The 17,851-nt window shown below is 38.2% G+C and overlaps 1 protein-coding gene across 1 annotated transcript; it reads left to right on the forward strand.

Moving 5' to 3' along the window:
- The first annotated feature begins 4,096 nt into the window (after positions 1-4,096).
- On the forward strand, positions 4,097-9,179 carry SCGB3A2 (secretoglobin family 3A member 2). Its single transcript, XM_020998752.2, has 3 exons — positions 4,097-4,477; positions 6,924-7,120; positions 9,027-9,179. Exons 1-3 carry the CDS (start codon positions 4,423-4,425, stop codon positions 9,048-9,050), a joined length of 276 nt encoding a protein of 91 aa, XP_020854411.1. The 5' UTR covers positions 4,097-4,422; the 3' UTR covers positions 9,051-9,179.
- The last annotated feature ends 8,672 nt before the right edge of the window (positions 9,180-17,851 follow it).

Genomic DNA, 17,851 nt, shown 5'->3' on the forward strand with positions numbered 1-17,851 from the left:
CACTTCCAGCTTTAATATTCTATTCCATTTCTGCTCTGACATTCTGGGTTCTATGTTCTATCATCCCATTTTTCTCTGTTGTCTTAAGTTCTACAGTACTTCCCACCAATATTTTTTCTAAAGTCCTTTCCATCTCTAGCATTTTGTGAATAATGCATTACCAGAGCTTTATCAAGTTTTGAAAAAAAGTTAAAGGGAAATTTCACTACTGGAACTCTCTATCTCCTCTGTCTCTGTCTCCATCTCTGTCTGTCTCTCTGACTGAAAATTCAGGTTATCCTCTGGCCATACTTCTAGAACTGTGCTTCCCCTACAGGTAAAGTGAGAAAGGGTATGATGCACCCAATATAGTAAAAAGGAATTTATCAGAAATAATAGGAAAGCTCTATACTTTGGTTTGGAAAGCCAATAGCAAGAATACAGAGTGGAGGAGGTGTGAATAGACGATAGGGCATGTAAAAAATATATGAGAGTTTTGGTTGACTTTGAACTCAATGTGAGGTCACAGCCAAAAAAGCTGAAGTGATCTTAGACTCCATTAATAGGAACAGGAGACAAGGGAAGACAGATCCTAGTATCTTCTTCATTCAACAGACTACATATAGAGAACTAGTTCCAGTTAGGGCACTATCTTTTAAGGAGGGCCTTGACCAGCTAGAACATAACCAGGCAAAAATACTGGGGGAGGATATGTTGAAGGAGCTGAAGATGACAGAATCATGGATACTCTGATGAGGGAAGTGAAAGCTTGGGAATGGGGAGTTCATGACTATCATTAAACAATTGAAAAAGCCATCATGTTGAGGGGACATTAAACTTATTTTTCTTGACATTAGTGGGTAGAATTAAAAGCAGTTATTTGAGGATGCAGAGAGGTAGATTTCAGATTGGAATAAGGAAAAAAAAAAACTAAGAAATTGGAATAGCCCCAAAGTAGAATGGCCTGTACTAGATTAACAGTGAAATCCCTGATGCTGGACATCTTCAAGATGACTCTAAATCCAGCACTCCATTCACTTTCTTGACAAGTTCATAGGCTCATAGATGTAGAACTTGAAGGGACCTCAGTGGCCATCTAGTCCAATACTCTCATTGTCCAGATGAGGAAACTGAGGCCCAGGGAAGTAAAATGACTTGCCTTGGGATAAGGACTGGAACTTAATTTCATTGATATAGGAATGAATAAGGATGTAGGAACTGTCCTCCTAAGGAAGAAAACTCCTTCTGCCAGTGCATGTTGGCACCTTCTTAGCCATTAAGAGTCTTAAAGAGGCACCTACAGAACTAAGAGGATAAGTGACTTGCCCAGGGTGACACAGGCAGGAATATCAAAGGCAGAATTCGTTTTCTTTTTTTAAGTATACACATACACACATATTTTTCCAACATTCACTTCCATAAGAATTCGAATTCCAAATTTTCTCCTTCCCTCTGTCCCCTCACCCCTCCCTGAGACAACAAGCAGTCTGATAGACTATACATGTGCAATTGTATTAAACATATTTCCACATTAATCATGTTATGAAAGAAGAATCAGAACAAAAGGGAGAAACCATAAGAAAGAAAAAAAATAAACAAAGAAGAGAAAACATTATGCTTTGGTCTGCTATATTTCTTCCTCTGGATGTGGATAACATTTTCCACAATGAGTCTTTCGGAATTGTCTTTTGTCATTGCACAAAGTGGCTGTTACTTATTCTACTCACTTCACTCAGCTTCAGTTAATGTAAGTCTTTCCAGGTTTTTCTGAAATCTTCCTGCTCATCATTTCTTACAGCACAATAGTATTCCATTACATTTATGTACTATAACTTGTCCAGCTATTCCCCAATTGATGGACGTCCCCTCAACTTCCAATTTTTTTGCCACCACAAAAAGAGCTGCTATAAATATTTTTGTACATGTGGGCCCTTTTCCCTTTTTTATGATCTCTTTGGGATACATTGCTAAAAGTGGTATGGCTGGATCAAAGGGTATGCACAGTTTTATAACCCTTTAGACATAGTTCCAAATTTAGAAGCAGAATTTGAAATCAAGTCTTCTTGGCTTTAAGGCCAGCTCTCCATCTACTATGACGAGCTACCTCTGGTCACATACGTAGTGAGTATCATCCTACTTGTGATATTTACTTCTTTTGTACATCATATAAGTTCCCCAGGTCTCAGTTTCCTCATCTGTAAAATACGCATAATAATAATAATAATAATGCCTACTTCATAAGACTGCTGTGATTATTATGTAAAATGGTATGCATAAAGCATTTGGCAAAAGAATGGCTAGTATTTATATAGCACTTTAAGGTTCACAAAACTCTTTATAAATATTATCTCATTTTATTCTTACAACAACAATAACAGTATTGTTACTCCTATTGTATATATGAGGAAAATGTGGCTGAGAGAGATAAAATGACTTGTCCAGGATTATGCAGCTAGTAAGTGTAACTATATAAATGTGAGCTATAATAATCATTATTAGGTTCTTAGATGGAATTCCTACTCAGTGAAGAGATATTTCCAGTTGTGAGATTCTGCTACCTCTGACATTCTAAGGTTCTAAGACAAAACTTAGGATCATGGGTTTAGAGATGGAATGGACCTTGTTAGTCATATTGCCTAACCTTTTACATGTGAGGTAACAGATCTGAGCAGGTTAAATGAGTTAATCCTTCCCTCTTCCAAATTTCCCTATTTCTATCAAAGGTACCACCCCCTTTCAATCTTTCAAATTCATAACCTCAGCATCCCCTTGACTCCTTACTTTTCCTCGCCCCAAATATCCAATCAATTAACAAATCTTGGCTTTTCCATTTTGAAAATGTCTCTCCTATCTATCTCTTTCTCTCTACTCACATGGCTACCATTCTAGTTCAGGCCCTAATTGGCTGTCACTTAAATTATTACAACAGCCTTGCAATTGGTTTCCCTGAGTCAGATCTCCACTATCCATTCTATACACTCTTGCCAACATGATTTTCTTTATAATCAGATCAATAGGTAGGTGGTTAGTGTAGTGGATAACTCAAGTGCTGGACCTCAAGTCTGGAAAGTCTGAGTTCAAATCCTGTCCCAGACATTTACAAGCTATGTAACCCTGGGAATTCATTTCACTGCCATCTGCCTCATTTTTCTCGTATGAACAACAACAACAACAACAACAATAATAATAATAATAATAATAATAATAATAATAATAATAATAATTATAATAATAATAATAATAATAAACCTCCCAGGGTTGTTGTGAGGATAAAATGAGATAGTATTTGTAAAATGCTTTGTGAACCTTACAATTCTATACAAATGCTAGCATTTTTATTATTATTATTATTATTATTATTATTATTGTTATTGTTATTGTTATTATCGTTGTTAATCACAGATCTGACCAGGTCATTCCTCTTTCCAAACAATTTCAGGGGCTTCCTATTGCCTCTAGGATAAAATTTAAGCTCCTGTATTTAGTTTTTAAAGCCTTTCAAAACCTGGCCTCCACCTACCTTTTCAGCATCATTGGACATTATTCACCCTCCCAAACTTTCTATTCTATCCAGACTGGTCTGCTGTCTGTTTCTTCCACAGGACATTTTATCTCTATGCCTTTGTACTGGTCGTCCCCCATAGCCAGAATTCATGCTTTCCTCACCTCATCCTCAGAATACCTCTCTTCCTTCAAAACGCAGCTCAAGCACCATTTTTTTTCTGCATAAAGTCTTCCTTTATCCCCCAACTACTAGTGCCCTCCCTCCCAAGCTACTTTATATCTAACTACTTGGTATAGATTTGTCTTGATAATCTTTATATTTATACTATATACATTTATGTACATACTTGTCTCTCCCATTAAAATAAAATCTTTGGAAGTGGGATTATTTCATTCATAACATTTATATCTCTAGCATCTAGCACAGTGCCTAGGACACAGTAGAAGCTGAATAAATGTTTACTGACAATACATTATTCAAGGTCACACAGTGGCTGAGCTGATAATCAAGCCTTGGGCTACTGGCCCAAACGGATGCTCTTTCAAAAGTGTACCACACTTTGGGGGAAGATGACCTTTAGTGGAACAATAGCAGCTGTTGCTAAAATTGCATCTGTAGGAATATGTTTGGGGGCCCACGTCTAGTTCCCCAGAGGAGGCCCCTGTACAGCAGAATCAACAAGGAAAATTTTCATTCCCATGGGAACGTGACGGAAGGAGGAAGGAGCCTTAGTCTGTTTGCTAGAGAAACATGACCTATGTATTATTCCTGAAAGGTCAAGGGGGCTTGGGGTTGCTGAATGGAGAATCCATGAGTATATATACGTGTGTGTTTGTTGTTCACTCAGCACCACAGGCTGGCTAAGTTCAATTGTGAGTCTATTGGGATTTCCTTTCAGACTTCAAGAATCTGAGAAGTTTCTGCCAGAGATACCAGTCATGAAGCTGGGACATGTCTTTCTGTTTGTAACTTTTGCTGTCTGCAGTTACTCTGGTAAGTTGTGTGAACAGAGGCAATTCCTAAAACTTTTGGGGGACTGAAAAGTAGCTGTAGTGTGACTGAATGGGCCTGGACAGGAATTCAGGAGACCTTGCTTTGGGTCCCACTGCTGCCACTAACTCATTGGATAACCTTTGGCAAGTCTCTGGCCCTGTATCCTTTTCTGTCAAATGAGGGTTTGGGATGAGATGAGCTCAGAGAGTCCTTCTACCTTTAGCAACCTGTGGATTGAGAAACAGGAGCAGCAAAAAGTAGTAGAAATAATAATACATGGGGGTTCTGGAGACTCAGGGCCTAGTCCTGGGCCTGACACCAAATTGGTGGCATCTTAGGATAATACATGGAGTTGGAAGGAAATGGAGAGGTCATTGAGTACAACACTCTCATTTTACATATAAGGGAATGAAATGAAGAGATGTGCCTTGGACAAAGTCATGCACACAATAGCAGAGCCAGGATTGGAACTGAAGACCTTTGAGTCCTAAAGCAATGTTCATTCCCCTGTACCATGCTGCTTCAATTTCTTCATCCTTTATGGACAATAACATCAACCTGTCCAATATTACAGGAATATTTTATAGAATTATTGTTATTTAATTGTTTTCAGTTGGATCTGACTCTTAGTGAGCCCCTTTTTTTTGGGTTATATTGGTAGAAATACTGGATTGGCTTGCCATTTCCTTCTCTAGCTCATTTTACAGAAGAGGAAATTGAGATGAACAGGATTAAGTGACTTGTCCAGGGTCACACAGCTAGTGTCTGAAGCCAGATTTGATCTCAGGTCTTCTTGACTCCAGGCTCAGCACTCTATCCACTGTGCCACTTAGCTACCCCATTTTATAGACAGAGTGTGATTAATTAATTAGTATGAAATAATTAAAATGAAATTAATTAATGTGAAATAAAATTAATATGACAGGAATGGTTCTCGATGCACTGTGGTTTCCAAAGCTTTTTACATACTTTATCTGATTTCATCTTTAAAACATCCCTATATGGAAGGTAGGTCAAGAAAGTACTATTATTCTCATTTTACAAATGGAAAAACTGTCTTTGAGAGGCAAAGACACTGATATAACATTGCAAAGAATCACACATTTCAATCTTGAACAGGCCTTAGAGGCTATCCAGTGCCATTCTATTTTTCAGAGGTGACAGCTGAGGAACAAGAATGTGAGTGACCTGTACACAGTCATACAGTTAGGACTGGGTTTGGCAGAGCTGGGATTTAAGCCCAGTTTCTCCATCTCCAAATTCAGGACTGTTTTTACTGTATGGTAAGCACTGCCTCCAAGTGTCAGAGCTGAGACTCAAGTTCAGATCTTTGGAATCCAAAGCTATGTACAAGGGAAGTATTGTTACTACTAATAATGAAATAACAGTTCTATATAATAGTTCAAGTTTTACAAAATGCTGTTCTCACAATTACTGTGTGAGGGAGGTAGCATGAGGATTGGTAGTCCCACCATATTGATGAGGAAACTGAGGCTCAGAGGGGTTAAGTGACTTGTCCTTGGTCACATGACCTGAAGGTATTGAAATAAAAGCACAAACCCAAATCTTTGGATGTCAAGTTTAATGCTCTTTAAATGACAACAGTAATAATAACAGTATAAACGAAACTGGACAGAGTAATAATTGCATTTCTTTGGCATTCTAAAGGTTGTGAAATACTTTGTATATGTGTTACGTCATTTAATTCTCATAATAGCCCTGTGACCTAGTTGTTATTATTTTCCCCATTTTATAGATAAGGCATTGAGGTTGAGAGACCCTTGTCCAGGGTCATGGTGCTAGTGAATGTCTAAGAAAGGTCTTCCTCACTTTAGATGTCCAGAACTCTGTCCTCTGTGCTATCTATGACTACCTTATAGTACAAGAACAATTATAAGGATTGTACTTGTAAAGCAGATAGATGAGCAGGTAAGACAGATGGGCCTCTTTTATTGGAAGCAACCTGAAGGTCCTATCTAGTGAACTGAGCATGAAGATCCACAGTATGACCTGGTACAAAGAGTACGAGATTTGGGATCAGAGGATCTGGGTTTGAATCCTACCTCTGCTACTTGCTACCTGTTTTACCTTTGGGTTGTGTCTTAAACTCTCTGAGTTTCTCTCACCTGTCAAATGAGGGATCCGGATTAGATGATCTGTATGCTTCTTGCTAGCTCTAAGTTCTATGATCTTAAATTGTCTTTGTTCCTATTTCTGATTTTTAATTTCACTGTTAAACTCTTTAATATCAGCATCTGGATGTTTTTCTTTCCAGGAGGGAAAAATCCCACCTGACAAACCCATGACCTGCACATTGATGGTGATGGTGAGGGAATCAGGGCTGCTTAGAGACATTTGTATTTTGCTATCTAGAGATGGGTCATACTTGGGAATTTTTGCCTGGAAACTCAAATGCTCTGTGATCCCTACCTTTTTTTTTCTCCAGCTACTGCTTTTTTCATCAACAGTGGGTCTCTTCCCATCAACAATTTCATGCCCCTGGACATGATCCTCTCCATTATTGACCCACTGAAAATGGTCTTGAAAACACTGGGCATCTCTGTGGAGCACTTGGTTGAAGGGCTGAAGAAATGTGTGGATGACCTGGGGCCTCAGGCTTCCGAAGCTGTGAAAAAACTTCTGGTAAATGCCCCTTTTGGCTGTCTTGCCAATCTACTCTTCTCTGTACTATACTCACTGTTTAGGCATCACTGGGTTACTGTATAGTCACTTTGTAAGTATGGCACCATTGGTGTGTGTACAGGCATCACCTAGTCACTTTAGAGCAGTTATAGAGCCATTGCAGTGTAACTCTAACATCCTTTGGACAATCATTATACAATTCCTATACAATCATTGTGCAGGATGGTTATATAGTTGCTATCTTCTAACATAACTAACTCTGTCATTGTATAGTCTTTGCATAGTAATTGTTGAATTTACACAGCAGTTGAACAACCTTATTACACAGCTTCTGAACCACTGTTGGAAAGTCATTGTCCAGTTGTCAGAGGGTTATACAGATATGAAATTATTGCACAATCACTATGTAGCAGTTACAGAGTCATCACACAGTGTTACTCTACAGCCTTTGGACAGTCATTGCACAGTTATCATACAGTCATTACACAGTCACTATATCACAATTTTATAATTGCACATGTAGCAATGACAGAATTGTTCAGTGACTATACATTGTATAGTCATTATTACATAATAATTGTATAGTTATTATACACCCATTATACAACAGTTGTATAGTTGACAGAAGTCTCTTTGTAGCCATTGCAAACTTATTATACAGGTATTAATAGTCACTGTCCAGTAATATATATTGATTGTATAGTTATTATACAATTAATTTATATAAGGTCCTTGCACCATTATTGTAGAGTTACTGTACATTTACATGATTGTGATTTTAAGACAACATGTAGCCACCATCCAATTATTAATTCTTTAATTCATTATTAATTACTCCAAATTATTACATAATAATTTAACACTTATTTTAGTGTATTATATAGTATGCATATAGATGTATATTGTTACTATGTAATTTTTAACACAGCAGCAGGGCCCTTGAGGCAGAACTTTGATCTATTAGTCACTTCTCTGAGACTTAAAAACACTCCATATAGTATAGTGGAGGTTTGCCCAATGTACGAAAAGTTGGGTTTGCTAACATTCCCTTACTCCTGGGTTTCTGGACCTTTCCCCCTTCCTTGAAGGTTCCATCTAAGACAACTTAAGCTCAGTTAAAGCTGTTACCTAAAGAAACCTTTCTTAAGTGCATATTATGTATGATACCCAATGCCAGAATCTAGCTGTCAGAATATAAATCTCAGCAACAAAGTGATTCCATCAAGACTAAGAATGGTTGAGTGGAGATAGTCATAAGGTAAAAGTCAACAAATGACCTGGGTTTGAGTCCAGGCTCTGTCACTAATTAGTTGCAATGATAAATTTCCTATCTCTCAATCTGTTATTTTCTCATTATGATGGGGCTAGCCATCAGTGTCCTGTCTCCCTCAGAGTGCTGTTGGGAAGATCTCATGAAGGGATGGAAGGGAAAGTACTTTGAAATAGGAGGATTTATTTGGCAGCTAGGTTGCACCATGGATTGAGGGCTAGACTTGGAGATGGGAAAGAGCTGAGTGTGAATTCTGCCTTAATCACTTACTAGCTGTGTGACCTTGCACAAATCACCTGACCTCTCTTGGCCTCAGTTCCCTCATCTGTAAAAAGGAGATGAAAATAGTACCTACCTCACAGAATTGTCACAAGGATCAAATGAGACAACACATAATGTATTTTGTAAACTTTAAGGCATTATATACATGCTAATTATTATTATTATTGTTAAAAATAATATTAAATACTAGCTATTGCTTTTAGTACTTCCACCAGAGTAGCACTGAATCCATACCAGCTTCTAAGCCCTGAGGGGGAAATAATTCTCTGACCACTCACCCCAGTCCCATATGTCCTCCTCCTAAATATTATCTCAGGCAATTTGTTTCATCATGATTACTCTTCTACCTTTCAGGAGGCTTTGTCCCACCTGGTGTGATTTCAGGATGATGGACAATATAAGTAGCTGCATGCTTCAGGACCTCCCTTATCTTCCTCTTATCATTTTAATGTTTTAATGCCTGACTCCAGGCATCCTGAATTGTATCAATAAAGCACATAGACAGTTTTTTCCTTGTCCTGTCTTACATTTCTGGGGAATGAGAGGAGAATGGTTAAGGGAAGGGCTGCTCTCATATCTAGAAGGGAATTATTTATCAGAGTCACAGAATGTTTTAGTTGGAAGGGACCATAGAATATAGCTCATAAAATGTTAGATCTAGAAATGGAATTTTAACATAGAACATGGAATGGCAGACCACAGAGAGACCTTAGAACATTGGATGGGAGAGCTAGAAGAGCCCTTGGAACACAGAATGAAAGATCTAGAAGACATCTTAGAATGTAGAATAGTAAAGTTGAGAGGCACCTTCAAAGACATAGTATATAGTGCCTTGGGGTGTAGAGGGAGAACTAGCACCCCCGGTGTGAGGGTTTGCTGAGCCCTTTTCAGGACTGCTCATTCCACTTTTGGTGTCCATATGCCACCCAACTCTTACCTGTGGCTCCAAGAAGCTATAGTGTGCACAGTGGCTGTGCCCTGGTAAAACAGTCTTGGCAGGTTAAACCTGGTTGAGGGTAGCCAATAGGTCTCAAATCTGTCTGTGAGTCAGGAGGATGGCTACCCCAAACATGTGAAAGCTTCTCCTGATGGAATGGGCAGATGAGAACAATTTGTTCCAGGGACCATGAGGGTGGGCTGAAGCAGGCACTGTGGAGTGCTCAGAACTTGGCTAGACATCAAAGACATCAAGGTCATCCACTGCAACCCAGGCCATCGCCAGTCATCATGACTTTTGTCTTGCCTCTGGACTTCAATGACTCTGGAAGAGAGAGTGAGGCTGATGACCGTGCAACTCTGCTCACTTGAATTCACACATGAGTTAGTACATCACTTCATAATGTCATTGGTCCTCTTTGAAAATGAAGGACAAACAAAAACAATTATACAGTGCCTGAACAGTAAGGGGCCTTTAAACAAATGCCATGAAATGTTAGACCTGGAACTAGCCTAATAACATAAGCTCTTAGATCATAGACCACAGTTTAAGGGTGAGGTTTGTCTTACCATCTAATCAATCACAAAAGGCCCAAATTCTCATTCTAAGACCATTCTTCATCAATTTGAAAGGATTAAAAGGCTTTAGGTCTTTGGATGAAAACAATGATGGCATGCAAAAAATATCTTGTAACTGGAAGAAAAAATCAGAAACATTTTTGGTTCTCTGTATAAAGTAGTAAGGCAGCTCTAAATCATGCATTTCACTACCAGGTCAGCTGAGTAGCTGTTTACTTGAGCAGGAAAGGACTCTTGAGACAGAGTTGGCTTTAGGTGGAAGGGAGAGGAGGAGCTCCCCTTCCTCACCATTGATAAGGTGAGGAAAATCTTATGTTTACTAAATCCAGTAGCAGTGACCCTGGAGCAATAATGGCTTGTGAGAGCATCTGCATCTGAAGATAAGGGATCCTCTGAGGATAAATTAGGCAAACTGAGCAAAAGTAGCTTCAAGATTTTAGAAAGGCACTGATCCTTGAAGGCCAATAGAGGCGTAATGCTAAGGGGATTTCGTGAGAACTCCACTAAAGGAGAAAAAAACTGCCAGCAATCAGCAGCTTTGAATTTAGTCTTTGGACATATATTATCTTTAAGTCTGGACCCACTCTCTCCAGGAGCTTATTGGTTCAAGGGAAAAATGTGCCCTTAATTAAGAAGACATTTCTCTAACAATTGTCTTTGCTATACCCACTTGTCAAAATACCAAATACTTACCAACTATCTCCGGCTGATAATCAATGGGGAGCACAATTATGGAGTCCTAAGCAACAGTACTGGAAACCCTAGAATCTCCTTTATGATTGCCCCTAGAATCCTGAGATTAGTTAGCTGATCTGTTAAAATGAGTTCAGTTTAAGAGGTAGCCCTGAAGGGGGTGCTACAAATGCCGGAAGGGATTTCGAAAGAGAATACTAGAATTTAGATTATAAAAACTTAAAGCTAGAAAAATACATCAAACCCAGACCTCGGATTGCTGTGTTGTTTAGTTGTTTTCAGTCATGTCTGACTCCTCATGGCCCTATCTGAGGTTTTCTTGGCAAAGATACTGGACTGGTTTGCCATTTCCTTCTCCAGCTCATTTTATAGATGAGGAAACTGAGGCAAACGGGATTAAGTGACTTGCCCATGGTCACATAACTGGTAAGTGTCTAATGCCAAATTTGAACTCAGGTCTTCCTGACCCAGAGCTCTAGACAGAGCCATCCAGCTGTTCAGACCTTAGATATAAGCTATTAAATAAGATACTAAGTTTAAAAATGAAGAAAATCTGAGGTTTCTACATGGTATCAGATGTAGACAGGAAAGTATGCTCAGACATTTTAGAATGATTTCCAGTAGCACAAGTTAGAGCCAAAATGGCCTGGGCTTTCTATTGTCTATTGTCAAGAAATCTAGTTACTGAGACCTATCCCCTTCCCTAGACACAGTTCTTAGTGTGGTTCAGTGATGACATTCTCATACTGAGGACACCAGCATCCTGATAGAAATGTCATGACACTGAAACAACACAAGTCTCTGAGCTCTTGGACTTTATTTTGTCTTCTGGAAGCTCTGAAATGGCAGAGGCACCAATTCCACACAGCCTTCCCAGGTGATCCAAGGGATTGAAACTGCTGGTTTTCTAGGCACTGACAATAGGCCTCTGGAGTGAGCAGCCAATGAAACTGAGGGATAAGAAAGATCTAGTTTGGCCTAAGAGCTTGGAGTGAGGCTCTAGGAGAAAAAACAAAAGCCATTGACCAGAAGCATTAGAGGGGGGGGGAAGGAGAGAAAGAGTGAGAGAGAGACAGAGAGACAGAAAAAGACACAGACGTACCAAGACAGAGACAAAAAGGTAACTGAGGCAAACAGCATGAAGTGACTTGCCCAGGGTCACACAGGTAGTAAATATTTGAGGCTAGATTTGAACTCAGGGAGATGAGTCTTCCTGACTCCAGACCTTGTACTCTATCCACTGTACTACCTAGCTGCCCAAGATCTTTCTAAGAGTGGTATAAAATATATCATTCCCAATCTATCTGACCAGAAAAGTAGATGGGGACAAGTATATGGACTGTCTTTGGAGTAAAAGTGAGTGACAATAGAATGATGGTTACTCTTATGTCTCTGAGATACTTAAAGAACCAGAGGGACGCCTCCAGAATATTGGGTGGACCTTGGAAGGGAGCTGGAATATCACATCCCCAGAATGATACAGAAAGGATTCTTATGCAGGGAGGAGCAGGACTAATTTGTCTATGAGATTCCTTGTAGCTCTGAGATTCTTATTAGCTTAGGGCTGACAGGACCAATTTTGTTTGAGGGTCAGCTGTTACATGGTCTTAGTTCAACTTCCACTGTGTCAATTCATAATAGAAATTGTAGATTTTGAACAAGGAAAAAGATATAAGGAGGCCAGTGTCACTGGATTGAAGAGTACAGTGAATAAAGTTTAAGAAGACTGGAAAGGGTGAGGAAGTAGGTTATGAAGGTCTTTTAAGGCCAAACAGAGGATTTTGTATTTGATTCTGGAGGTGATAGGGAGCTAGTCAAGTTTATTGGGTGTGGGGATGACATAGTTGGACGGGTGCTTTAGGTAAACCACTTTAGCAGCTGACTGGAGAATAGACTGGGGTGAGGAAAGACTTGGTAGACAGAAGAACTAGCAAGCTATTGTCATAATCCAGGTGTGAAGAGATGAAGGCTTTCACAAAAGTGGTGGCAATATCAGAGGAGCAAAAGAACCATCCTTGAGAGACATATTAAAGGTGAAGTTGACAGCTTTTAGCAACAGATTGGATATAGGGAGTGAGAAATAGTGAGGAGGAGGGAATAACGCCTAATGGATTGGGATGATGGTGGTGCTGTTGACAGTCATAAAGAAGTTTGGAAAGGGGGAAGTTTTAGGGGCAAACATGACTTCAATTTCAGAAATGTTGAGTTTAAGGTGTCTACTAGACATTCAGTTCAAGATGTCTGAAGGGCAGTGGGACATGTGACACTAAAGGTCAACAGAGAGATTATGGCTGGAAAAGCATTTATGAGAATTATCAATGTATAGGAAGGTAATTATTCCATAGGAACTAAATATCCCTCGTTCTTTAAATGATCTTTGTATAATATGATCCTGAGGCCCCATATCAGCCTCTCCTACTGGAGAATTCCAGAGCATGGGTCCATTTTGATTTAAACCAATTCAAACAAATGCTATTCATTATTCTTAAAATACTTTGCTTTTAACCAAATAATGATTTAGATGTCATCTAATCAAGGTAGAGAACAGTGGGATTATCATATCAACGTCCTTCTTCATACAACATAAGATTGCAGTAGCCTTATTGTCTGACAAACCACACTTTTGACTCAGTCAATGCTTGAATCATTGGACTTTTGGTCCATTAAGATTCCACAAATCTTCTTCACTGGAACTGCTATCTAACCATGCCTTGCCCATCCAGCATTTATGCAGCTGATTTTTTTGAGCCTAAGTATTGCACTTTATGTTTGTCCCTATTATTTTACCTTATTAGATTCAGAGAAGACAGTATGAAATAAAGGTTTGTCTTTGAGTAAGAAGGGTTCAAGTCCTTCTATCACACAGTAGCCCTGTGACCACTGGGAAGTCATTTAATCTACTAGTAAATCCAGGCAACCCTTTAATATTAAATATTACAGCCAGTTCTTTATTTCTACCACTAGAGGGAGCTTCCACAGAGGAAGTTTCCATGCTGGTTTTCTGAGTAGATTAAAATGACTGATACAGACAAACTGCCTCTACTGCTTCCCTCTTCCTCACCAACCCTCCCCCAAAAAAACCCCCAAACCTGGTCCATCCTTAGGCCTATGGAAATCTTTTTTGATTCTTATCTAGAATATACAGATCCATTTGTCTAGAACTCCACCCAAATACTTTGTACTCTGCAGGACTGGGCCATCAAGAAATTTTTTTCCTCTTCAGGAATGAACTTTACAGTGATTAAGTGATTATTATGCAAATGTGACATTAGAAGTGACTCACTAAACCAGTTTCATTTGTGTTGGAAAGAGCTGGACTCTTGAGTCACCTATATTGAATTCCCTTCTCAGAGGTGCTGAAAGGCCCTGAGGTGTAAGAGGCCTCAGTTGTCAGGTCCCTCTGCTTGTTGGGGGGTCTCTGTTCCAGTCCAAGAAACTAGATATAATAAGGACAGGAGAGAGTGAAAGATAACAAGAAAGCAGATTTTGGTTCTATGTAAGTTAAAGCTTCATTTAGGTCACATCTGACTCTATGACTACATTTGGGGTTTTCTTGGCAAAGATGTGGTTTGCCATTTCCTTCTCCAGCTAATTTTACAGATGAGGAAACTGAAGCAAAGAGGGTTAAGTGACTTGCACAGGGTCACACAGCTAGGAAGTATCTTGGGCTGTATTTGAACTCAGGTCTTCCTGACTCGAGGCCTGTCACTCTATCCACTGTGCCACCTAGAAATGCCCAAAGGAGGAAGCTGTACTCTGCTGGGGAGATAGGTAGCTCAGTGGATGACCCCTAGGATTGGAGTCAGGAAGACCTGAGTTCAAATGTTGCCTCAGAGACTTACTATAATGTGACCTTGAGTAAGTCTCTTAACTTCTGTTGGCCTTACTTTCCTCATCTGCAAAATGGGGATAATAATAGCCCTTACCTTCCTGGGTTGTTGTGAGGATCAAATGAGATAATATTTGTAAGATACTTAGCACAGTGCCTTTCACATAGTAGGTGCATAATAAATGCTTGTTTCCTTTCTTCCTTCCTCCTTTCCTGTCACATTCACTCCATTTGACTGGACAACAATCCTTTGTGGGAAGCAAGGCTGGGAGGTTTTTCTATATTTTACAGAACAGAAAACTGAGGCTCAGAGAGAGAAAAATACGCATGATCATGGTCATGTAGTTTTAGTAGGTGTTAGAGCCATTATTTAAACCCAGTTCTCTCAATGGTTTTTCCACTACACAAGGGTTGTCTATGGGGACTTGAAAGTTCGATGTTAAAACTTGTCTTTAACTTACCAGTCATTTTCCTGGAGCCTTTCCTTGTTTGTTTCCCCAGTTAATGTATCCGCTTGAAAGGAAGGAATAAAGAGATGAAATTATACATGTTTGAAGGGATGTGAGAGCACTGGCCAAGATGATTTTTAAAATCTTTTTTTTTCTGTGCTTCAAGAGCTCTTATTTTTATCAGTTTGTGTTCTGTGTTCTAAAGGCTCTTTGCAGCTGCAGAAATGTGTGTTCTGTCTTTTATGAGGCATATTGGAGCAATGTGGTGGAGTAGAAAAAAAACTAGATTTTACATCAGAGGATCTAGGATTGAATATTAACTCTGAAGCTGACTGTTCTGTGACCTTGGCCAAGTTACTTAACTTCTTAATTTCCTCATGCATTTAATTAGCAGTTTAGACTAAATGGTCTCTTATAATGTACTAAAAAATATTCTAAGGAGCTTTGTTGCTAAAGCACCCTAAGGTCAATGTTAGCTTGAACATTCCATATGCTAAAATAATTTCTATTTTTTAGTGTTCAATGTCCTAAGTCACCTTCCTAGTGGAATTTTCTATGTATTCTGTGTATGTTTCTAAACAAATCAATTGGTGCAATTGTCTTCTTCTTCATTAAATGATAGGGTTGGGCTATAAAATTCTTGATGGAGAGAGACTGGTCTCACTAATCTCTCTACCAAGTAGAGGGACAGAGTAAACTTCTTCAAAGCCCAGGGTTTTGCACACAATGTGTACAAATAAATACTCAACAAACACTGATTGATTGATTTTTAAAAAGTCTTATTTTTATTGATGTCCTTTGATTCCAAATAGATCCCTTCCCTCTTCCCTACCCAGAGAATCATTTCTTTATGTGTATGTACATATATATATATATATGTAGATATATGTGTGGGTGTGGGTGTGGGTGTGTACGTATGCATGTCTATGTGCACATTTCTCATGACAAATATACATGTATATATGTGTATATGGTATGTATGCATGTATGTATGTTTGTATATATACATATATATGTATACACACACACATTCTCATTGGTGTTGGAAATAGTTGGATCCTAAGTCATCCTTCTCAGAGGTACTGAATTTTATATTTTATATTTATAAATAGAGATATACATACACATAATACACATATACACAGTTATATGTATGTGTGTAAATGCATACACAAAATATACATGAGCATACATACATGTGTGTAAAGCAGTTCAGTAAAACTAACTAAAGTTTGTTTAAGAGCCTATATAACATTTCACACCCATAGTCCCCCACCTCTGCAATGAAAGGAAGGAGATGAATTTTCTCAGTTCTTCTCTAGGACCAGGCATTGTGCTAGGCACCAGGATTTGAAAGATAAAAATAAAACAAGTTCTTTATCTCAAATTTTTTATTTTATTTTATTAAGTGACATAACAAGTACAGAAATAGGTATGTACACACGATGTATACATAGTAAATATAAATTAATTTTTTTTTCTTTTTTTCTACATTGTTGTTGCAATATAGACATTTTTTTTTGTTCCACTTATCAGGTCATATGTCTTCCCATGCCTCTCTAAATTTTTCCTATTTCTCATGGAAAGATAGTGTTCTTTTACTTTCAGGTATCATGTATTTAGCAATCCCCCAACAGAGGGGCATCTACTTTGTTTCTAGTTCTTTGATACCACAAAAAGTGCTGCTATTTATGGTTCCATTTTTCTGTCTGTGGCCTCCTTGGAGAATATGTCTAGAAATGAGATCTCTGGTTCAAAAGATATGGACACTTAAGTCACTCTTAAAATTGAAACAATTAAAATTAAATTAATTTTTAAAAATCAAAATTTGTTTTCAAGAATAATTGAACCAATTCACTGATCCACCATCAGTATAGCAGTGTGCTTGCCTTTCTGAACCTTTTCATCATTGACTATTTCCTTATTTTTTTGTCATCTTTGCTAATTTTCTGGGTGTGACATAAAACCTCAGATTGGTTTTGATTTGCAGTTCTTTTTTTTATTAGTAATGAACAAGTACAGAAATAGGTATGTATACATGATGTATACATAGTAAATATAAATTAATATTTTTTCTTTTTCTCTACATTTTTTTTGTTCCACTTATCAGGTCATATGTCTTCCCATGCCTCTCTAAATTTTTCCTATTTCTCATGGAAAGATAATATTCTTTTACTTTCATGTATCTTGTATTTAGCAAGCCCTCAACAGAGGGGCATCTACTTTGTTTCTGGTTCTTTGATACCACAAAAAGTGCTGCTATTTATGGTTCCATTTTTCTGTCTATGGCCTCCTTGGAGGATATATCTAGCAATGAGATCTCTGGTTCAAAAGATATGGACACTTAAGTCACTCTTAAAATTAAAACAATTAAAATTAAATTAATTTTTAAAAATTAAAATTTGTTTTCCAGAATAATTGAACCAATTCACTGATCCACCATCAGTATAGCAGTGTGCTTGTCTTTCTGAAACCTTTTAATCACTGACTATTTCCTTATTTTTTTGTCACCTTTGCTAATTTTCTGGGTGTGACATAAAACCTCAGGTTAGTTTTGATTTGCAGTTCTCTTTTTATTAGTAATGAAGAGTAATTAGTGAAGTGCTTCTTAATAGTTTTTAATTCTTTTGAAAATTGTTTATATTCTTTGACAAATTAGCCATTGGGGAATGGCTCTGGGTCTTACATATTTG

Source organism: Phascolarctos cinereus, unplaced genomic scaffold, assembly GCF_003287225.1.
Source record: "Phascolarctos cinereus isolate Bilbo 61053 unplaced genomic scaffold, phaCin_HiC Scaffold_2;HRSCAF=192, whole genome shotgun sequence".
NCBI lineage: Eukaryota > Metazoa > Chordata > Mammalia > Diprotodontia > Phascolarctidae > Phascolarctos > Phascolarctos cinereus.

Excerpts from the sequence above, each read along its gene's own strand:
- SCGB3A2 (XM_020998752.2), top strand. The coding sequence starts at position 4,423 with ATGAAGCTGGGACATGTCTTTCTGTTTGTAACTTTTGCTGTCTGCAGT. Across the intron at positions 4,478-6,923 it reads TGCTGTCTGCAGTTACTCTG|CTACTGCTTTTTTCATCAAC; the intron begins GTAAGTTGTGTG and ends TTTTTTCTCCAG. Across the intron at positions 7,121-9,026 it reads AAGCTGTGAAAAAACTTCTG|GAGGCTTTGTCCCACCTGGT; the intron begins GTAAATGCCCCT and ends TCTACCTTTCAG.